The sequence below is a fragment of the Silurus meridionalis genome, chromosome 2 (assembly GCF_014805685.1).
Source record: "Silurus meridionalis isolate SWU-2019-XX chromosome 2, ASM1480568v1, whole genome shotgun sequence".
Taxonomy (NCBI): Eukaryota; Metazoa; Chordata; class Actinopteri; order Siluriformes; family Siluridae; genus Silurus; species Silurus meridionalis.
The window spans coordinates 31658008-31681569 of NC_060885.1; the positions used below are offsets into that span (position 1 = coordinate 31658008).

Here is a 23562-nt window from a genome sequence, read left to right on the forward strand (position 1 = left end):
CTCTTGTCTATAGCTGGCCTTTTGTCACCAGAGAGGGTTAGTGAGAAAGGAGAGAGAAAGAAGAGGGAGGAAGAAGGGGGCACAAAGCAGCACAAGGCTGCTGGGACATTTACTCAACATTACAAGATGGGCCTGGTAGGGCTGGTTTTGTAAGCAGAGCTTTTTTTCAAAGACCTCTTCTTAGATGCCCTTAAAGATCTTTGTCTCAAACAAGGGTGGAAAGAACATTGTTAGAAAAACATGAGGCTCTTAATGTGGTGTGAAAAGAGAACATGGGGCCAGCTGCTTTAGGGGTTACAGTCTGCATTAAAGATGAGAGATGGAGTGTGGGACAGTTTGCCCTGGGAGCAGATTGTCGGCACATTTGAAAAGCTTAAAATAAGACTTTTGAGTATGACGTCATGATAAGACACGGGTATACTAAAGAATGTGTGTCAGTTAATGGTCACATCAAAATGAAGGAGGCGTTAACTCTGTCTTGGTGGCTCGGACGTTGGTACCAGAGGGTCTGTTTTGACCTTTTGTTTCTATTTCAGAAAGTTTTACACACACCAGAATAGTGTGCGAAAAACATAAAACATCCAGTGGGGTATGGGTGCATGCTGGTAAGTGTAGAAAGAGATTAGAATGAATGATCAGACTGGTTTGAGCTGACAGGAAGACAACTAGCAGTCAAAAAATTGCGCTTTACAACGACGAAAAACATCTCGGCATCCACATAATATTGAACTCTAAGGCTAGACCAGGTTCAAACCCAGTTTTTTTTGTCTTGGGTCACCCAAGAAAAGGAATCTGAGGCTGTCATGGGCAGAGGTTTACTCAACTCCAAATTCACAAGAGTTTAGGAGAATCTGAAATACTGGCAGCAACACCAGGGGTCACTTATTAGAATGTCTGATGTGAACGTCAAATGAAGCTCTTGCCCTGTAGTACCTGCATGGTTTTATGGATTGTAAAGCTTCCACACACGATTAGGTGATTAAAGAACTGCACGGATGTGCAAGAGTGCAGATGTTAACAATAAAGTTAATGGTGTTTGTATGGATGTGTATAAAATTATTGTTTATTTTTCTGCTACAAATGCAGAACGAAGCCTGAGCTTCGGCGTGACCTAAATACTCACTAAACCGAGCAGGCACAGGTAGCTAGGCTTTTTTTTTTCAACACCCCCTGAATTATTTAGCATAGTGAAAAGCCAGTAGCTATGCAAACCCATAGGCGAGAGTCGGGGCTTAAACAGGTAAAAACACAAAAGGAATGCAAATTTACTAAAGAAATCTTTGTACCTGGTGGAGCACTGATATTTACGGTCAGAGCTCAGGAAGCAAAGTGGAAATGTCAACTAAAAAAAAAAAGATTCTCGCACTAAAAGCGAGCAAAACTGTCAGAAAAGTGATAAATTGGGGGGGTGATGCTAGTGAAATAAAAGCAAAAGTTCTTTATATAATTACTGCAACATGCTCTTAGTGCCACGGTGTTTAATAAGTACAGACATAATTCACCGCATGCCTTTGTTTTAACAGGCAAGTATTATTCGTTATAATGACAAGTTAAATGCGTGGTGCAGGTGTACGTGGTCGAATCTTGGCCAATTTCCATTCGTTCTACTGTCATCGCACTCGAAGAGTATTTAATTTTAATATATTTAATTTTAGATCTTGACTGAGGCAGAGATAAGCAAGAAGCCTAAGAAAAAAAAAGGCTTCTGATCTCACCTTTCCGTGAACCTACATTATTTAAATGAATGGTAGAGTAGCACATAATAGGCGCAGGAAAGCTTTAATATGGGATGCTGCAGTTTAAGAAGAGTAACATGTCAGATACTAAAGCTGGGTGGAAGAAAGATGGGATAAATGGCTGATGTTATGGCTTACCCTCAACCTCCATGGTCTCTACTGATTCTTGACCATCTGCTTGCTTGCTGTTTATGCTTGTTACTTGGTCTTCTGAAAGAGAGTGACAAAACATAAAAAGAGACACGTTACTGGAAGGACAGGACTGAGAAACTGGTTCAAGTGCATCCATATGGTACAAACAGCATGGGGCAATTGTGGCATTCATTTGAAATTCGAATGATTTCCCGGTCATGAATATCTCAGGATGTGGAGCGTGCTACATTAATTAAGATGGCTCATTTAAAAAAAAAAAAAAAAATGCAGCAGGCAGTATTAATTTGTGAGTGTATAATACAATGTACGGGGCTGAGAAACCAAACCAAGACAAAGGAATATGTAAATCAAGCCCGACAAAAACCCTGCTCTTTGCATAATCAGACACAAATCACATGCCTTACAAATCGCTCTTCTCCCTTGTTTGCGAGCGCTGACGTATTCTCCCCTAAAAAATTATTCCTCCCACCTTTCCTCTGAATTTCAACCTGAAAGGCAGCAGGACAGATGAAGGTGCTGATCAAAAGAGGAGCTTCAAAGCTCCACTCAGGGACACAGGTAAGAGGTTTCTCTTCCCAATGTTAGCTTTGATGCTAACTGGGCCACTGGGACACAAGAGAGCACAAGCCAGACTACATTTCTAGCCTCGTGTCCATCAGCAGTAGATGTTCGATCTCTATCATGTACTCTATCAAGTGTGGGGGGGTGTTTATAATGCTAATATTTAGCCATTTACACAATCAACACTAATTCATTTCTATATCAATCCAATATAATGGACAATAAAATGGACAATTGTTTTCTTTTGTGCAAACACTTGATTAGTTTATATATATATGATCATGAATGTGAAAACATTTATTCAGACGCCTCTATCCCACATACAGATTCCCCAAACATTTCCAAGACATAAAAAAGTGAAATAATACCTCCAGCAGGTTCTGGGTCTGCTCCAGGGTCTCTTATAACAGAAGTACCCCAGAGGGCATCCTTATAGGCTATCCATACAAACAACTTTCAGCAACTTTTCTCACTTCAGAAGTTGTTCCTGAACCTTTTCTTGTCAAAAAAAATCTCTCCCCTCATCTTAAGCGGGGAATTGTCTCATTCTTTTCCAGTAAAAACCATCGTTTTAGTTTTGGAGAATTTTCCACAAAACATGTAGAAACTGCATACTTCTATGACCCCCACCAAGCTGTGCCATTGCTCCATGGATTGGTCCATCCTCTAGAATCCTATATTCAACTATTAGAGTCTGTAGAACATCTCCAACTACCTCTTGTGCCAAGTTTTAAATAATACATGAAATCATATATCTGCTGGCGAGAGACTGCTTTATCTGAAATTGAAGTTTAATAAATAAATGTTTAACTCATTTGAAAGAACTTCATTAGTTAGTGTACCTTCTCTTGATGGGGCTTTGAGACCACCATCCCAATTGGCCAGTCTATAGGCACTGCCCCAGATCTTCATGTAGCACTAAAAAGGCATTTTAATCACAGAAATACACCATTGTCTAAAACTATCAATATCTTCAGCCAATAAACCCACCTGAAGCATAGTGTCTGCTGGACAGGTAATGAGAACAGATAGCTTTATGTGAAAATAGAAGGTTAAAAAAAGGTCAAAGCTTACACAGCTAATTAACGCAGAAGATCTTATCGTATGTTCTGAAAGAAGGGACTTTTGGTGCATGAAACATTGTCTCAGACCTTCACAAGATCCTACAGTCATCTTTAAAACCACAGCTAATTATTTTGGTTTCACTTCTCTGCTAGAATTTTTCCCCTCTTCCTTATACTTCAATTGGCGACTTTCAACCAAGATGCCATGTGAAGATAAAAAAGATGGCTAAGGGTTATCTCTGGAGGGCCACTTAAATGTATACAGACACATGGTGGTGTTCGATTTTACCACAGATTTCCATCAATTGTACATTGATAGGTTCCTCTAGTTCATGAACAGTTCATTAAAAGAAATCTATGGAGCTTTGAGTACTGAATGAGGTAAATGCTTCAGTAGTGCATAAAGGACTACTGACGTATTGAAGGAGGAGAATATAGCAGGCAAAGGAGAGGGGTAAACAAGTCTGGAAATGGATCCCATTTCATTTAACGTCTATGGTGATAAATGGTGAAATTTCCGTTCAATTCATTTGATTTCATTTCAATTTATTTGTATTTGTATAGCGCTTTTAACAATGGACATTGTTGCAGATAAAGCGGTTATGAAATAAGGTATTACTTAGTTTCTTATAACTGTAAGTTTGTCCCTAATGAGAGATCCAGTGGAAACTGTGGCAATGAATAACTCTCTGAGATGGCATGAGGAAGAAACCTTGAGAGGAACCAGACAGGGAACATATCCTTATCTGGGTGGCACCGAATGTCCATTTATTTCGAAATGTTCTTTACAGACAAAAATAAAGGTCAGAATGGCTACATTTCCTGGTGACTGATAAGTATTCAGATCTCCGAAAACACATGATGAGCTCCTGCTATTTTCGGTTAAGTTTAGCGTTCCCCTTTAATCATTATAGTCTCTACCGTCTTGATTAAAAAGAATAATTTATATAGAATATTCCATAGTTTATTCGCTTTTAAGTCAGTTTTTCTGCTGCGTCAGAGGCCAGCTTAGATGTCACACCATAAGCCTATGTGCTTTTAACATTCACACGTATGCTGCTTTAAACTACTGCTTTATCCAATCAGATTGCGATTTGGCCAATCTGGGACCCTCTAGCAGGTGTCCAATCACGTCGATGTTTTCACGTCAATCGATTGGATGGTTGGAGAGCGATCGGCAACCCGCATCTAAAGCAAACCGCACAAGCTTAAATATATTTGTGTGGATTTTAACACCTCTAACAGAAGAGAATGAATTGATTTGGACGCAGATACACATAGAAGGACATGTACTTGAAAAATATGCTCTCACTGTATGAGATTCTTGTCTGTGATACAGCGCTCTGTTCTACTGCGTTTCTCTATAATATTGATGGTTTCTATAGTCATGGTGTCATAATGATGGTATTAAGAGGTGGATTGGTTCAGGTAGTACACCACTGAAGGCTTGGGTGTGAAATACACGGCCCACCACTAAACTAAAGCTAGAATTTAATTCGAATCAATAAAGAATATCTACCACTTAAAGAGAGTGCTACATAAAAAAGTAGGTGTAGGTGTAGAATTTGCTATTTTCATAAATGTTTTCTTCACATGTGCTTCACAGCCAAAATCATCACAAAACCATGGTCATCATAACACTTTTCATTTTAAGCAAAAACTAAATCTTTGCACACCTCCATACACTTGTACGAGTTCCAGCGGCAATTACAGGGCTATATACGGTACATTGCGTAATATTTATAACTTACATCCCTTTTCCACTGATCTACTATTGCTGCTCATGTAGAGCATCGCAATAAAGACGAGAACGAGAACGCCTGACCTTTAGCTGACGCTGCGCTCTGACCTTTCTGCAGGCCTGCACTGATCATCTTATTGGTGATAATAGATTTAAAAGAGCTGCGGTAAATTCGATGCCAATTATGGGAAAGCCAATTGAATGCCTCTTTGCCCATGCAGAAAAACCGCAGGCAATAACAGTAGTAATAATGACATTAACTGCCAATCTCGAAGATGGCCACTATAAAATCGACATTAAAGAAATCATAAATGAATAGTACAGAAATAATAAGGAATATATTTTAGATTCTTTCAGAGAAAGAATTCAGAGGTCGAAATGTGTCTCTGTAATTCAATTGATCCTGTGATATTACTTTCTGTATAGAAATGGAGTGGGAATGGCTGCTGGGAAACACAGATTCATGCGCAATGTGACCGTAAAGGATTGTAAAATAAATGTGATTTCTTATGGCTTGGCAATTTATAATAAAGCATTATACAGTATATACATATATCGAGGATACACTATAGTGCCAAAAGTTTTGTGGACACTTGGTCGTAAGTATGGCTGTAGCATTCCACATTTGGTCCCAATTTCCACTTATAACTCCCTCCACTCTTCTAGGAAGATGTTCCACCAGATTTGGATGCTCGAACATGTTTGGATTTACAAGTTTAAGTGAATAAAATTTTTTTATACTGCATCCAATGACATCTTGTACAATTGTGTATCTCCAGTTTTTTGGTTACAGTTTGGAGAAGAACCACATATGGCAGATGTCCCAATACTTTTGTCCGTATAGTGTATATAACACAATATCATTACAAGAATTATTTCACCGAGGGATTGGAAGCTGTGTTTTTTTTTTCCAATTCGGCTCAAGAGATATATTCAGGAAAAGAACAAGACCGTATACAACTGCGCTTCGCTTTTTGAATTCACGTTTTAATGCACATGCCTTTAAATCAGCCTTTTTGCAGGAGAGGAAAAAAAAGTGCAAACAAAAGACAACAACAGAAAAGATACAGAAAGAATAATAGTGAGAAACAGGAAAAAAAAAAAAGAAAAATGAATAGACGGAATAAGTCCAAGCAACATTTCTGTTTCGAAGGTATATGAGTGTGTGTACATGAGTGGATGTGTGTGTGTGTGTGTGTGTGTGTGTGTGTGTGTGTGTGTGTGTGTGTGTGCATGTATCACCAGTGGCTGACCTGTTTCCACTCTGTTAAAGGTTTCCTCCCACGCACACTTAGCTAGACTTTAGCACCTTATACCTCTCCGCTATCTCACTCTCACTCACACACACACACACACACACACACACACACACACACACACACACACACACACACACACCATTAAGCCCTGTCGATCACAGTATCCCAACCTGAGCAACAGAATCCCACATTTAAATAATGCATAATTAAGTTTTTTTTTAAGCTCCACATCTGCACATACAGCAACCTGTCAAAAGCACCCATGTCCTACAAAAAATAAAAAACAACCCACAGTGCAGGACATGGTCTATTAGCTTAACAGTTATATATGATTCCGAGCCTGGATGCACTTTGTTCAACACCGTTCGAAGGCCGAACTCATTTAGAGCCTCTGAGGCTCTGGGGGCCATTACTTTAAATCTTCACCTGTATAAGAGAGAGACGGGACTCAATTTCCAATTCTGCAGCTTTTTCTCTTTTCTTTCTTTTCTCACCCTTTGCAAAGCTGGATTTATTTACATGTGACTTATAAATGAGCTTCGCTCTAATTTGCACGCTGGAAAGTCATCGAGCGAACTGCAGCTGTTGGATGGATATTATTGGTTGGTGAACTGTTTCTCAATGGTGCATTTAAAACGATAAAAAAATACCAGCATACCTAGGAAATCACCTGACATTTTGAGATCAGGGCTAATAAGTGTTTCCACACCTGCAAAAAACAACAACAAACATCGGAAAAAGGTGGAAGCAGATTTTGTTCACGTCTCCTTATCGCCAAGCTGTCACACTTGGGTCCCTTGAGCAAGGCCCTCACCAGTCTGTGCTCCAGGGGCGCTGTATCATGGCTAACCCTGTGCTCTGACACTAGATTTTTTTTTTTACAACACTGGGATTTGCTGAGAAAGACTTTCACTGTGCTGTAATGAACATGTGACAAGTAAAAAATAAAACGCCTTTCTTTCTTACCTTTCCAGTCCTTCTCTTCTGGCCCAAACCCTATCAGAATCACTGACTTACATTTGAATATCATTTTCATCCATGAATATGTATTCAATTATTCCAAATAGTCCATTCCCTTCATTTCACAGTGTTTCTCTAAGCTCTGCTGCTCCTGCTCCACCACCAAGTTAAAAACTGACGTTAAAGTTTCTATCCAATCAGATTTCAGCCGTCACATCACATTTTGCAGTAAAACCAGCACTGTAAACACTAAAGGCTTTTTTTTTTTTTTAAAGCATAAACTCAACGTAGCCTGAAGCTGTTGCTGTAGCCAATCAGACTGCGATTTGGTCCCTTCAAGGCCCCCTAGTGGCTGTCCAATAACGTCTGCATATTCACGTCCGCACTAATCAGAGTTTACAACCCGCATCTGTAGCAAACTGCACAAGCTCAAATATATTCGTGTTGATTTAATAGCTGTTTTCAAAATACGATTGCTGGTCGCAGATACACTTACAAGGAAGGATTTTTCAAGAAAAGATGGACATCGTGAGAAAAGGTCAGCCAAAACAGTTGTTAAGCTTTTTCCTGAACCCTTTATACTTTAGCGTTTTCTTTCCTGTAGAATTTGCACAAAAACACAACATCCGCCTTCATTTCAAATCCCCCCAGAAAACCTTCATTTTATGAGGTTAACATCGATGCTTCTGCTAGAGATGATATATGTGGGCAGTGCAGATGTGGCTACAGTGAAAGGAGCCTTTGTTTAATTGTGTTCATTGGGGTTCTTGCTTTAGTAACGCCATTCATTCTTACTGTATGGGATTCTCGTCTGTAGCGAATATTATATTAGTGGACGTGATAAATCAGGGTTTAAAGCTTAGTACTACTGATCCGATTGTTTGTAGTTCAAATCCCACCACTGCCAAGCTACCACTGAGGGGTCAATTGTATACTACGTCAGTTAAAATATGTCTTTGGGGAGTGTATTTGTTGGGGGAAAAACAATTTGATAATAATCCATACATTCTTTGTAAGTTACCCACATCAACACAAACCGAATAATGTCCGGTTTACACCGATTAAAAGTTTGTATATCTTTCTACTACTCGTAATCACATCGTGCGGACTTATTTTATTTTCAGGATGTCAGATGCACAATGAAAAGTTCTGTACTAGTGACAAAAAAAATTGCCTATACAAATCCCACAATAATCCCTGCATCAGTGTCTACAATCATTAATATCCATGTTTAGATCTTGAATAAGTATAAATTTTGAAAGCCTGAAATTTCACCTTCATCATCCTCTTGTTTTGTATCAGCAGGAACGTCCTTGCTCTTCTCTCCGGCACTTGTCTCCTTCTCGACCCCTTCGAAGAAGAAAGCAGGATTAACAAACTGAAAGATTGGATAAATCTGCCTCAGCCCTATTCTAATTCAGTCCTCAGACTGTTTTGATCCATAATTCAAACAGCCCAACAGCCTCGGCCTGTTTTATTAGTGCTTTCAAACCCGGCCAATCTAAACTGCACGGCCAGCAGGCAGCCAGATTACAGTTATCATTTTTAATAATGGTGCCCAGGGACAAATATGAATGTTGCTTATGAATAGAAGAGGGATATCTGTGACTTGATTTGAATTATCTATCAGAAACAAGGCAAGGCGAGACAGAGAGAAAGAGAGAAAGAGAACATGCCAAAGATACACACAGCCATGGAGCAGTGTAACACAAAGCAGGTATACAACTGAAACCTCAGAATGAAGTAGAGAGTACACCAGTAGATATGTTTGAATATATTGTGCTTCTGTGGGTTTTTTTGTGTGTAAATCAAGGCATAAATAGCTTAAGAATAGCTTTTTTTTAGGTATGAAACTTGCCAGTGTAAATCTGCTGTATGTATACTGAAAATATTGTCTTGATCTTGATGTCAGTGTGTGAAACTAGTGGAAGTTACCAGCACCTTCCTCTGAGTCACTTTTCTTTTCCTCATGCTTCTCTTTCTCTTGCTGGGGTTTGCCATCTCCTGCTGCTTTCTCATCCTCTACTGTAACAACACATGGAAATAGAGATGAACAACACATGCATGCACTTCCCCCTATATACTGTATATATATAATATATAATATTGTGTGTGTGTGTGTGTGTGTGCATAATCTATTGTGTCCTTGCTCGAGCTCATGTCTGTTACAACCAGATTAAATATTTACTCCCGACCAACCGCCATCAAAGCAAAGGAAGAGGAAGTGAGTGGGTGGAGACGTCTCACATAGCGGCACGCTTCCCTGAACAGCTCAAAGCCCTGTGCTAACTCACACAATACACGTAGATGAAATCATTTTATATTGCAAAATCCAAATTTTACAATATCACTGGGTAATCCTATAGACTTGCTTGACTTGCTTATTGACTGCTGTGATCATAAAGACTGACTTATTCTTATCCCAGGATTATAAGTCACAATAAAAACTGTTCTTACTCTGTACCCTTTTAAAGCATGTAGTATTATATTATATATATATGTTATGGCTTCTCTCTGTATGACTCTATATGGCTATAGTAACGATCCCACTTCAATCCCACTTGAAGGAGATGGGCTTTGTTCGGAGTCGGGTTTCGTCTCAAAAGTATGCCTCGGGTATTTTTTCGTCACTGTCTTGCTCGTTAGGCATCGAAATCGATATCCAGATTTCGGTAAAGCTGCTTGGTGTGGATCATGTGCTTCTGAGGCAAGTGAAAAATATGTCCTTTGGAAATAACGAACAATTTGTCAGCATGCGCGGCTGCATGCTTAGCAAGATCCCCAAACAAAATCATGCCAGCCTTTTTTCTTCTTCTCCTCCTCGCACTCTTCCCCTGTGCCCTGCTCGACACACTTGTTACAGAGCCAACTGGAGGTTTTATCGATCAGAGAATGAGTGTTAAATGGACAAATAGGCTCTATTTGGACCTGCTTGGAATAGTTTCTCTTGGTCCTAGTGTGAGGGGGATCGGGTGAGTGGCCCTTGCAAGACTGATCAGCATGACTTAAAGCTGCGATTTGTCTCGATCTGCTTTCTCCAGCTATACAGCTACATGCTGAGAGACGAGTGTGTGTGCGTGTAGTAGCGCAATGAGGATTTAAGCTTCCATCATTCAGTGGAAGCTCAGCGTGCCTTGTGATGCTTTGGTGACCGGGTATTGACATGGCCAGCCACCTGGGGTGAAGGTGGGGGAATTGTTGGTTCTTTCAGTCCGAGAAATCAGTTTTCTGCTCTGTTTGTGTGCGGAAAATGCAAATTACTTTCAATCATGCTTTCAGAATAGTAATGTTATCCATAAAGCATGTTATATTCATGCCTTGAGTCTTTTCAGACATAGTTTTCTTTTTTTCCCTCTCAGGTCTAAATGCTATTAAAGACATCGCCACCAGTAACAGCAGAAAAAACCTGTATGTTTCTCAGAGAAATTGAGTTGAGACCATCAATACCATCCACCCTTATGGGTCACTATGATTCGAACAGAATAGAGCAGAGTAATACGGGATGATGCACCTTATGTCAGCCTGTGCATTCAGTATGACTCAATAGCGAACGAGAAAACTAGCAAGAGATCTTTTTAGAATTTCTTTCTTTAGGCTTCTGTACTGACGCAACCTCATACGGGAAGAAAGAGATCCTGCGTAGAGTTTGTTCAGTATAGAGTAGAACTAGCTGAACTAAGTGGCTAACAAGAAAATGTTAGCATGTTACTATTCGCTGCATGCTCTACTATGCTAATGCTATTAGCTTGAGGGCAAGATACTTGGTAGTATGTACAGTAAGGTAGTTTGTAAAACACTGGAAAGAGCAAATTACTTTTTGGAAATTCTACGGTGTAGGAAGAAATGGATATATCTGCTGGTTCTAGGATGAATGATCACACCAGAAATAACCGAATACTTATTTTTCGTCACTGTATTTTTTTTATATAATCGTGTTTCAGTTTTCTGTACCAGAATAGAATATATTGAGCATTTCCCCATTTTAAACAGTTTTTAATGTCAAATCGTAATAATTTCGGTCCTTCAGCTTTCCCTTTTTTTTAATTTTTTTGATAAAACCATGATGAGCATCGAGTGTGTGTAAGACTGCACCTGCACTCCGGCTAAATTATAGACTAATAGTGATTTTTCATGTGCTAAAAGCTCAGCTGCTGCTTCTCACTGCTTCAGGGGTTTCAGTCAAAAGCCTGGGATTCACAGTTCGTGTTATTCAAAGTGCACACTAAATGCTCGCATAATTGTTCGTCCCTTGTTGACATCTTATGAATTACAAACGACATCCTGAGCACAGATGAAAAAGCTGACCTGCTACTAAAGCCCTCACGTTACACGCGTTCATTTTAGGAGAAAGATGAAGCAGCTGGTTCAATCTAATGTCTTTAATTGCATTGGGTTTAAACGTGCTGTTTCTGGCAGAGCATTTACACGCGCACGCACACACACGCACACACACACGCGCACACACACACACACTCTCTTACACGCTATAAATGGGATGCAGGATTTATCTGCGGGGTTCCAGCTAACATCTGTGTGTACTCCTGAGTGGATTATGTGGCGGTGTGAAGGCCATCTATTTCGCAACACATGCACACAGGCAAAGGTGAAAAAACATGCAAATGGAAAAACCAGGTATACACACACACACACACACACACACACACACAATACTGATGAACTGAGTGTAGCTGTTTGTTATTGTTAATGGAGATCACAATAGCATTTGTCCAACACAATTAATCACAACACACACACACACACACACACACACACACACACACACGCACATTTATCCATAAAAAAGTAAACAAAATCATCAATCTCTTGTATGGACATATATTCAGGCATGAAATGGTCACGGTTAGTCATGTATAATTATTGTCCTCTCAGTGTCCCAGTCTTTCTCATCTTTTTTTGAAAGGCATCTAGTTATCATGGGCTGGATTATTTTTTTTTAATCATAACACCATTAATAATCACTAAAAAGTGGGAAATAATTCAGAGGCAAGTCTTACCTGGCTCGCTTCTTTCTGTGTTTATTTCCTTTGCAGCGGTTTCAGGGACAGAACTGCAGATCTCTGTGTGAGAGAAAAAAAAACAAGAATACAACATTAAATATGACAAAATCTCAGATTTCATTTATAAGATCAGGAGATCAGGTAGCACGCTGTTTAAATTGTACCTCCATAAAGCTGGAGACAGAGCTCAGGGTGGGCAATAATACAGCGGCCCTGGAGCATAAAGAGTTAAGGGCCTTGCTCAAGGGCCCTAAGAGTGGCAGCTTGGTGATACTGGGTCTTGAACCTCTGCACTTCCAATGAAGCGTGTTGCTTTTTATTAATTTTAAAGAAAGAAACAAGAGCGCTCGTGCTTAACTATTTTGAGAATGTTCAAATTCATGATGGTTTTGTTGTGTTTATTGAAAGCACATGCAATATAACTGCAATATAGAGCTATTAAGTGTCCATCTGTCCCTTAACTCTAAATTTAGAAGCATCTTGTTATAAGCTTCCTATGTTTCAATTAAGCTTCTTATACAAACAGGAAACGAGGAGAAACAAATGCTTTTCAACATGATCCTGGTTCATTTACTCGTTCGTTTATTGATTCTCCTCAATTCTGCCTTTAAAGACTTATGCAGTGCTTATGAATGTGTTCTAAAGGCTGTATGTAGGCACCCTTATTCATAGATAAATTCCAAAGCCTATTCATCAATAGGCTGAATCAACTCACACACACACACACACACACACACACACACACACACAATCCTGTGATCATCATTAAACATGGAGGGCAGGTGTTCCATGCAGAATTGAGAATTGGGCTCTGTTTTAAGCAGTGCTGCTCGACCTGGCCTCTCGTTTAACTTTTCTTTTTTGTCCTCTTTGCAGCATCATTCCGAAAAGTGCCTCTTTTTGGTTTCGGGCCAAGACGAACATTCGTTTTTCTCCTCTTGGCCGGAAAGCGAATCCAAGAAACGGGCACTTGAGGATGGTGATGGTGACACGGCTGTCAATGCTGGGAGAGTAAAACTAAATCACAGCGGAGGGGAAAAAAATCAAATAAAAGCCCACACGGGCTGCTGCTTCGAGGAATGTAAATGTGAAGCTGTGGCACGGTGCAGAGCGGTGGAAGACACAGTGAAGACGGGATCAGCGTTTGAGACTCTTGCCTCAGAGTTTGACAGTAATGGCTCCTTCTTATAAGTCAAATGCCCTGAGGGATGAGTTGTGTGTGAGTGTTTGTGTGAGAAGGAGAAAGAGAAGGTGTGAACGACTGAGTATAAAGAGTCAGAGGAAGTGTGTCGGTGAAACACTTGCAGATGAGCAGGATTTGTGTGTGTTGTTTAAACAGTTACACACACACACACACACACACACACACACACACACACACACACACACACACCCTCGCACCTGTGCGCCTCTTATTTCCTCACTAATGAGTGTATTCTACAAATGCTCCTGGCCTTGTAATGAGTTGTGTTCGTTGCTGATCCATACAGAATAAATAATAGAAAAACATCGAAGTCTTTACATTATGATGAAGAGTATTAGGAGGTTTAATCTGAGAGCTGCACAAACACCGTGTGTATAAGTGTTAACTTATAGAACCATGATCAGAATCACTGACTTGCGTTTTAATATTTTTCGGCCATGAATATGTATAAAATGACTCCTAGTTGTCTATTCTCTTAATTTCAAACCCAAATTAGAGTCGTTAGAGTTTCTATCACGTATTGCCGTGAATCTCTATGTTGCATGAAGATGTCGCTTTCACCAATCAGACTGCGATTTGGTCAATCCGAGGCCCCTCGTAGGCGTACAATAACATTCACGCCTTTTGATCTGATGGTCAGTGTGCGCTAATCCGAGCTATCAAACCGCATCTGTAGCAAACTGTACAAGCTCAAATCTATTCGTGATCTACAAGAAACTGATTTGATCGGAGAAACATCTACATGTGCAGACTTTTCAAGACATTGTAAGGAAAGATCTGCCAAAACAGTACAAAGCAGTTGTTGAGCTTTTTCATGAATTTTTGGATTTTGTTTTCTTGTAGAAACAAATAATTTGGCATGCAGCAATGCAGGGGTCAATTTATGAGGTTATTATCGATGCTTTTGCTAGAGAATGTGTATGTGGGTGGTGCAGCTGTGGCTGCAGTGAAAGGAGACTCAAAAATTGCGTTCATTAAGTTTCTTGCTTTAGTAAGTGTTCATTCTCACTGTATGAGATTCCTGTTTGTGATGCAGTTCCTCTATAATATTGATGGTACTAAGAGGTGGACTGCTTTAGGTAGGACACCAATAAAGGTTTTTGAAAAACAATTGTCCTGGTCACCTAGGGCTACTGTTTTGTCTGATCACCATGACAGCAATAAATGTTACCTAGTTCATATTAAAATGACCATACATGAGTAGTTTGTCCATATTTAGCACTAATAAAGTACAAACAAAGTTCACATTATGTACCCAAATTCTGGTTTTAGGAAATGAAACAGAATCAAAGCTAGGGTTGTGCGGTTACATAAGCAGTGCCAGCATGACAGCTCTAGTCAGCTCTAGTCTCATTATCAGTCACTGACAATAAGAAAAAAAGGCACCTGAACCATGTTCTTAAAAAAAAAAGACCTAGAGGAGTAATTATACCTGGTTGCAGGTTCGGTGTGTCCAGACGGTCCTCATCCACGTCTAAAATCAGAAACAAAAATCACAAGAAGCACACTGTTTCATTAGCCAGATCTTACCAACACACATTTCTTATTCTTTTCTCATTAGAACCGTGGGTGTAATCCCACCACGGAGCTTCTCGGATCGATATCTAATCAAGCTTCCAAGCTGGAATTAAAACCCCACAAACCCGCCGGAGAAAATCGTTGACAGTGCTGCAACATACTGTATAATAATAACGAGGCTTGCGTGTACCAGGGTGAGTTTTGGTGTTCACTTCAGGGCCTGAATCGAAAAAACAAATACATACACTCCTGTATACACTGCGTATGCTGTAAACCTGTAAATCTTCCACTCATCAAATACTTTTGTTGTCTCTTGGTTTGGATTATGTAATTCACTGTTTATTGATTTAAAAAAAAAAAAAGAATATGGACAAATCAAAGACTGCAGCTTTTTATACAGACAACTGCATTCCATTCAATACAGAATACATTAAAACCTCGCTACAGGTAGAATCCACATCTTTGGTGAGGATTATTCTTCAAATGTCTGATGTCTGGATAAGTTCTATCCATAACATCAAGTAAATCTGCAAATAAATTTCACCCTGATATGTGAATAAAACAACATTCGCTTACCGGCTTGGCTAAACATCTCAACATCTGGAAAAGAAAAAAATATGCATAATGTCATTGTCAGTGTCTCATCAGTCCCTGTTAGTATTAGTTAACTAATTACCCTAGCTTGCTCTCTAGATTAGATTCATTAGCATCGGTAATGAAGATTGGTGCAAATGTGGTGATGAGCAGGTTGTTTGCATTGCTGTTGATGGAGGAGGAAAAATCAAGAGAATTGAGCCACTTTGTGCGAATGATTGTATGCTGCCACTGTTACAGTGGGACGTCGCACAGCGTACTAATTAGCACCCCAAAAATAGATCCCTTGTTATTTTTAGTCATACAGCAACTTTAGAATACTGGCGAATAAATATTTCCGACTTAATTTCTGATATTTGAAAATGATATCTTTACCCAATAGTCTACCACAACCATGTTTTTAGAACTTGAGAGAAAAAAAACTCTTCTTGAGATAAATATTCAGACCCCTGGCTAAAAGCCCTCCGAACTGATCTCTGGTGCATCCTGTGTACTTTGATCACCACGAGATGTCTCTAGAATGTGATTAGAATTCGCCTGTCACAAAGATTGGACATGATCTGACAGGCACACACCTGTGTGTCTAGGTTCCACCAATTCACAAAGCATGTCAGACCCAAATCCTAGCCATGAAATCCCAGGAACTCTCCACAGACCTCAACGATCAAACTGTCAAGACACAGATATGGAGTATAAAATAACGAAAGAGTATAAAATCAGTGGATGTTCCCACAAGCGCAGTGGGCTCCATCATTGAGAAATGGAAATAGTGTAGAAAGCCCAGGACTCTTCCTCAAGCTGGACACCTTCTCAAACTCAATGGCCATCATAGCAGCACTTCAGAGAGTCCTTGGCAGCGATAGTGGGTTGTCTGGAAGACCACCGTTCTTACAAACACTCCGTCAGGGAAGGTTTGGTGATAGTAGAGTGGCAGAAATTACCAGCTTTTCCTAAGTAAAAGGCAAATTGTAATTTGGAGTCTGAATGCACAAGATTCTCCAGACTAATGGAAGGAAAAACTAGGCTAAAATCCGTGAGCTTTATCTGCCGAAACCCAGGCACTTCGCATAAACCGTCTAACCCATTTGCTACGGCAGGATGGTTCTATGATGGAACTTCTCAAATGCTCCCCATCCACAATCTGATCTTGAAAAGATCTGCCAGAAAGAAATACAGAAGCTTTCCAAATGCAAGTTGTTGAGACTACCCAAGAATTGGTGCTACAAGTGATTCACACTGAATTAGGGGTCTGAATATTTATATAAATGTGAAATCCAAAAAACTGATCCATTTAAAACAAAATAGAACAACATTTAGTATAAAAACCTAAAGGGCTGGATTGATGTATATGTAAATACAAACTAACAGTGGTATAAAGTATTTGAGTAAATGTACTTCTTTGCTGTACTTAAATTATTTTCTGGTTACTTTTTTGTTTTACTGAGTATCAAAGATAAAAGCAACTTTTACTCTCTACTCAACTACGGTTACGATTCAATAGATGTACTTTTTAATCTACTATATTTGAATTGACAATTAGCATTACCAATTACATTTTGCAGCAATGTCGAAGAATAATCATTAATGCTGAGCCTTAATGTTGAATCATTAAAGCTAAACACTCCCCTACCCACATCTGCTGCCTGGGAGCAACAGCTTTTTAGCACTTCTGAATTTATTTTCAGTTCAAACTCTTTTGTTGAACCAGCTTTTGTTGAAGTTAAACAAAAATATCGTCCCTCTTTGAGAGCTGCATCAAATCTGGTTTTACTTGATCTAAAATGATTTACATTGAATACTAATGGTTTTTCTACATTGTGACATGATCCTGTAATTGTATTGATTAATAGATGATACTTTTATGAAAGATAGCTTTACAACTTTGTCTCTTTTGTTTTTTATCCTTGTTTCATTCTGGCATGTTGAAGAGGCGGCTGCTGTGTTGATCTTTGGTTCATGTAGTGTTGAGGTTTATAATTAATTGGATTTGTATTTCGTGGAATAAAACTTCAAAAATCAACTGCTTATGGCTTTTCAATAAAGTGTTTAGTGCATCATTTAATAAAAGTCAAATAATCAAGTATTGTTCAAATCAGAAACTTTTACACAAGTCATATTGGAATTGGTGATTTTTTATCTTGAAGTAATACAAAACTTTTTGTAGTAAGGTATCTATAATTTTACTCAGTAATGCTTTTCAGGCAATATATACAACTCTTTTATGTCATATGCACATATTTGTATTATATAAATTTAAGAAATGCTCCACCTGAACATGAAAGAAGATCGCCTTACCTTGGTCTGGCTGGCTCTCCATGTAAACATCATCAGTATCATTTTGATTAGCATCTGGAAAAGAAACAAATGCTAGTATCAGTTCAACAATGCTTTAATAGCTGGTACAAAAATCACTAAGAACACCGAGCAAGTTCACACACAACCTTAGGTAACACTTTTTTGTTTACTTTTTGCACCAATTAATAAAATGTACTCTGATATAATATGGATGCTAAAATGCAGAATATCAGATTGAAGGATTTGCATAATAGAGATATATTTTATATATCGATACACGCACTATGAAATCATAATAAAAAAAGGCATACATAGCAATCGCTTTATTTCTCGATGTAATCTTTAGTAATGCGGTGTAATGTAGCCATCAGGGGTTTTCTGCATGCTTTCTGCTTCTTTTTCAGTTTGATCTTAAGTGTACAGTAACTTATCTAAAGTCCATTTTATGTCAAGACTATTCAGGTTTGGCAGTAGGAAGCTCTTACAGATATGACATTAAGTCAATATGACCTGAAGGCCACTGTGATCCATTTGGCTGTGTTTGAGCAGCTTCTGTGCTTCTGTACACTTCAGAATTCATCCTGCTGTAGCCAGAATAGGTCACATCACTGATAAAGAATAGTGAAGTTGCTCACTGGCTGCCACATAATCAGGCCATGATGTTACCTCAATGTATGATGAAGTGGGTACACCTTAAAAACATTCTTCCTAGAGGTTTTTGCTACAACAGTCAACTTATGAAACCATTTTGTTAGCATATCGGGGAGCTCTATGATAAAGATTAACTGTTTGAATACACTTACTGAGCAATCGGCCAATATTCACATAAAAAAAATCTGGTTTCTCTTAAGGTTTGCTCCTCATGTCTTTACAGGGACGGTTTTCTCGCCACAGTAAACACTGGCTCGCTCATTATGAAAAAAACATACTTATAGGAAAATACAAAACTTATAGGTTCTAAACTTATACATTCCAACTTTATAACCTCTTTATCTCTTTGTAGCTGCTTTGGGAAAATATCTGTTGTTAAAAGTGCTTCACATATGAATTATAAGAAAAATTTTAACTAGTGGAAACTGCATTTATTTTTTGACATCGTCCCCTGCCACATTTATACACTTACTCCAGCATTTATCTAACGCCTGAAAAGATTTGCCATAGAAAGATTTGTCGGTACGCCTGAACCATCATTCATCTTCACATCAAGAAACCACCACAACCCCCATGGGATCGTCACTGATGGCCATCTTTGAAACGTTTACACCATTCGAGCGCCTCATCACCGTACTGTGCTCGAAGTCTTCTGTAAATATCTGTGTTTTTTTTTTACATTTGTTCAATAGGAAATTCAGCACCACACGCTGTCCCATGCCTGAACTAACACTGTTGGACTGCCATCTTGATTGCCATCTCATCTCTGGACCGGCCCATGACATGTGAGCCTAGCATCCATTTTTATACATGTAACATTAAATGTCCTGGTTTGACTTGAGAACGCCTCATGTGTTGTAGATATTGTGTAGATATTCTGAAGTTTTCCCACACAACAATCTCAAAAATTTCCACTCCAACTTGCAGAACCTTTTCAGAACCATTAAGCCACAGTTCTGCATGAGTAAGTACAAAGCAAGACAAGAATGACCAGAAGAGTTTGAACTAAAATTAGTTTGAAGAATAAGCAAACCTTTTTACAACCGTGGTGAGCTGAAAAGGATCTTGGACACGTTGGACTTTAAGGCGAATGTGCTACAACCACAGAAAACCACATCTACTACTATCAGCCAAGAACACAAATCTACAGGAGGCTCGGGTGGACGCAAGCTCGGTTAAACTGGGTAGCAGGACAATGAAAAAAGACAAGGTGACATTTTTCCAATCTTCAACTGTCCACTTTGCGTAACTGCCTCATCTTCAGTAACTGATTTCTACTGGTCAGGGTCATAGTGGCATCAGGCTGGGTATGGGATGAGACACTTGTCCTTCACACACACACACACACACACACACACACACACACACACACACACACACACACACACACACGCACACATAAACAGACACATCCATATCTTCAAACCCATTCACCCCTAGGTCCAATTCAATACAAATCCCCCTTCTTGCATGTTTTTATGAGTTGGGAAGAAACCACGAAGTGCATGAAAACAACATACAGACTGTGTAACTGTTTCTTTCCACAAACCATCAGACTCAACATAAAGGGACTGGACGGCCACACACATAGAAATTAAAAGAATTAATAACAGTAAAATTGCTGTTTTGCATAAATTGCTGCAAACAATTCTTTTATATTTTAAAATAGTAGCTATTTTTATACAACAATCCATCTGCGCAAACCTTCTGTACCATACTGGTCATTGTTACAGTGTGGCTGTGTTTACTGTGTTGATAGTCACTTTGTTTACTGTCTCTGCGTTGCATTTATGTTACGATTACCTTACGTATCTATGTTACGAATTCTTTTGCATGTAAAGTGCACATGTGCACTTTATGTAGTTAGTTTTTAAGTTGTATGTAGTCCTGTGTTCAGTCTTCATTTTTGCTAATTTACGTTGTCCGATTAATCAACTGATATTTAAAAAAAATGGTTACTTTAGTAGTAAAAAAAACAAAAATGGTACTCAACTTTATTAGAACAATAAAAAATAAAAGTATATGTAATTTCAATGCTCTGGCATTTGTAAAGACATTTAAAGATGGCCATTTTAAGCATGACTGGATTTAAATGAAATGGTAATATTCTATTTGTAACATTAACTGAAGTTGATAAATGTATGTTTATTGTTTGTTCATTCCAACATTTACTAATGCATTTTTAAATGAAGCTCATTTTTATTTTATCTTTTAACTTTAGTTATGCACTATGAACTAACATGGATGAAGTACAGAGCAGTCTCGTGTGTCAAAACAAACAGCACATGGCTTCAGTGATTCGCCCCTAGAGGCCGCTCTTGTACTGTATAATGACAGCAGAACTGACAGCAACCCAGAAAAACTATTGTATTTTTGCAGATAACCGATAGTTCTAGCAATTAACTATTGTTGCAGATTAATCGCAAACACTGATGAATCTGCCGACCTCTACAACAGACTATTGAATGGATTTCATGATGATCCTCCTCGCTGGCAGTGACACTCCTGTGGCCCACGTGAACAGCAACAGTCTTTGAATGTAAATGACTAGAATTCGGTTACGCAGCAAAACCATAGTATAAGAACTACAGATATACAGTACATAGATGGAAAAAGTAATACAATTTCATTTACATTCAGTATACGATGTCTAAAACTTCTGAAAAGTTGATTCAGGACTTGGAACTATTCTGATTTTTATCAAATATATTCCGCGTGGGTGTTTGTTCATATGGTTGCTCTTCTCTTGTTTATTAATACCAATTGCCCTCCTATTGCCCCCCCCACACAAAAAAAAAGAAAAGAAACACACACATGTACACACAAACCATATTGTAACACTTCTCTTGGTTCCTGAAACCCTATTTCTTTTCAATTCCGAATTCCACACCATTATTCTCTAGTTCAGGTGTTCAGAAATAAAGCAAAAGAAAAAAAAAGTCCACCACCAGATGGTGGCAGCGTAACAGGGTTCACTCAAGCTCTTATCTATCCAGTGACCCACACAGTTATGTAAATGGTCTGAGCTTTCCAAGCACAACCTTTTACCGGCAAAAAGAAAAAAGAGAGAGAACATTTTAATGCCGTGTTTTGAAAACCATAATGTGCCTATGCATTTTTTCTCCCATCTAGGTTGGATTTATTAGGGAAGCTAATAGTGAGAAAATCAGAAGCAGCCTTCACATCGCAGCTGCAAACGGTCACACTTATCTGACCACAGCAGCACAGAAAAGCTCTTCCATGAATTATTCATGAGACATAAAAGAGGAAGAAAAGGTGAGTGACAGTGTCAGGATCAACAGCTGTAGCTCTGCAGCCTGCTAGTTCATGCATTACATTTGTGTGTGTGTGTGTGTGTGTGTGTGTGTGTGTGTGTGTGTGTGTGTGTGTGTGTGGCTAGTGATGGGAAGATCGGATCACATTAGTGACTTGGTTCTTTGAATCTTGTTCATCAAAATGAACGTCTACATGCACCAACTTTGACTACAATTCCAATAATGAATTCCAAATATATTAATATCCAATAAATAATTCCAAATATGACAATGCATCTAAGGACAAATTATAATAAACAGCTTCACCTCTCATATCTTCTGGTTTGTGTCTTCAGTTCTTTTGTCATGTGACTCCCATTGTTATTGTAACATTGTGTAGTGTCTATATGAGTCACGTGACAAAAGAACGAACGACTCGGAACAAAAGACTCATGAGATAAACTACTCATTTATGTTTCCTGCACACAACCTACAGAAATAGACGATGCTTTTTACGATGTGCGTCCAGTAGAAAATGAACGAATCATTCTTTAAGACGACTCGTTTTTCTGAATCACATTAAAGAATCATTCAAAATGAACGAATCGTTTATAAACGACGATCATTACACGTGGCTACCCTTTGTAAGGAAGCATCATGCAATTGATGGACTGTAGTGATGGGTTTATGATGTTTCGTCTTCAATGTGAGTCAGAAGAACAAGTCGTTTCAAACAATGATTTGTTCAATTTCTTCTGCCGGCATCACAAATTCTCCGGGATGTCCAGGAAACAGAATCGAGTCATTTGCATATCGACTCTTTTGGTCCGAGTTGTTCGTTCTTTTATCACGTGACTTCCATAGATGCTATGCAGTGCATTACACAGGAAACAGAATCGAGTAGTTTCATCTAATGAGTCCTCTGGTCTGAGTCTTTTGTCACGACTCCCATATTCGCTATGCAGTTACATATACAGTACAGTTTACAGTACTATACTATATACATACTATTATAGTCAAAGTTGGTGCATGTAGACGTGTTTGGGGGATCTGCTCATTGCAAATGTAACATTTTATTTTATTTCTGATCAAAAGAACGAAATGATCTAAATGACTCAACATAAATATTCGTTTATTTTGATGAACGAGATTCGACAAACCATCACTGAAATAATCCGATCTTTCCATCACTAAAAGGCTGACGGACCTTGAGCTTCCTTTAAGTTGGAAAAATGCAGCCTACATGTTTAATCCATGTAAACTCAAGGCTTAGTGCTGTTCTTTTCCTCTCTAAAATTCTCACTCGTATCTCTTCTTTTCTCTCCTCTCTTGCCCCTTCAGTCCTATTTATCTTCTCAATGCTGAATACACAGTTAACAGACTGACCCTAAGCCCCACATCTCGATTCGCTTGTGTATCCGGCTACCTCTTAATCCCTCGAAATCACACACAAGTTTGCACGAGACGTCCCAGTAGGCTTTTGGATTCCACTCCTTCCCTAGCATCATTTCATCCCCCTTTTTATGGATGACATCACAGTGTCTGCTCATGACT

At 38.9% G+C, this 23562-nt stretch overlaps 1 protein-coding gene across 6 annotated transcripts in view; it reads right to left on the bottom strand.

Annotated features, from left to right (window-relative positions):
• Positions 1-23562, bottom strand: part of macrod2 (mono-ADP ribosylhydrolase 2) — a 618133-nt gene that overhangs the window by 25915 nt on the left and 568656 nt on the right. Inside the window, exons 11-17 of one of the 6 annotated variants that reach the window (XM_046875066.1) lie at positions 18104-18157; positions 15791-15814; positions 15129-15170; positions 12490-12552; positions 9410-9499; positions 8750-8824; positions 1875-1943 (exon numbers count right to left, since the gene is read on the bottom strand). In XM_046875066.1, the coding sequence (XP_046731022.1) occupies positions 1875-1943; positions 8750-8824; positions 9410-9499; positions 12490-12552; positions 15129-15170; positions 15791-15814; positions 18104-18157 (417 nt within the window). Of the gene's footprint in view, positions 1-1874; positions 1947-8749; positions 8825-9409; positions 9500-12489; positions 12553-15128; positions 15171-15790; positions 15815-18103; positions 18158-23562 lie in introns of all 6 variants that reach the window. The other 5 variants (XM_046875089.1, XM_046875058.1, XM_046875081.1 and 2 more) reach the window with 5 other exon arrangements.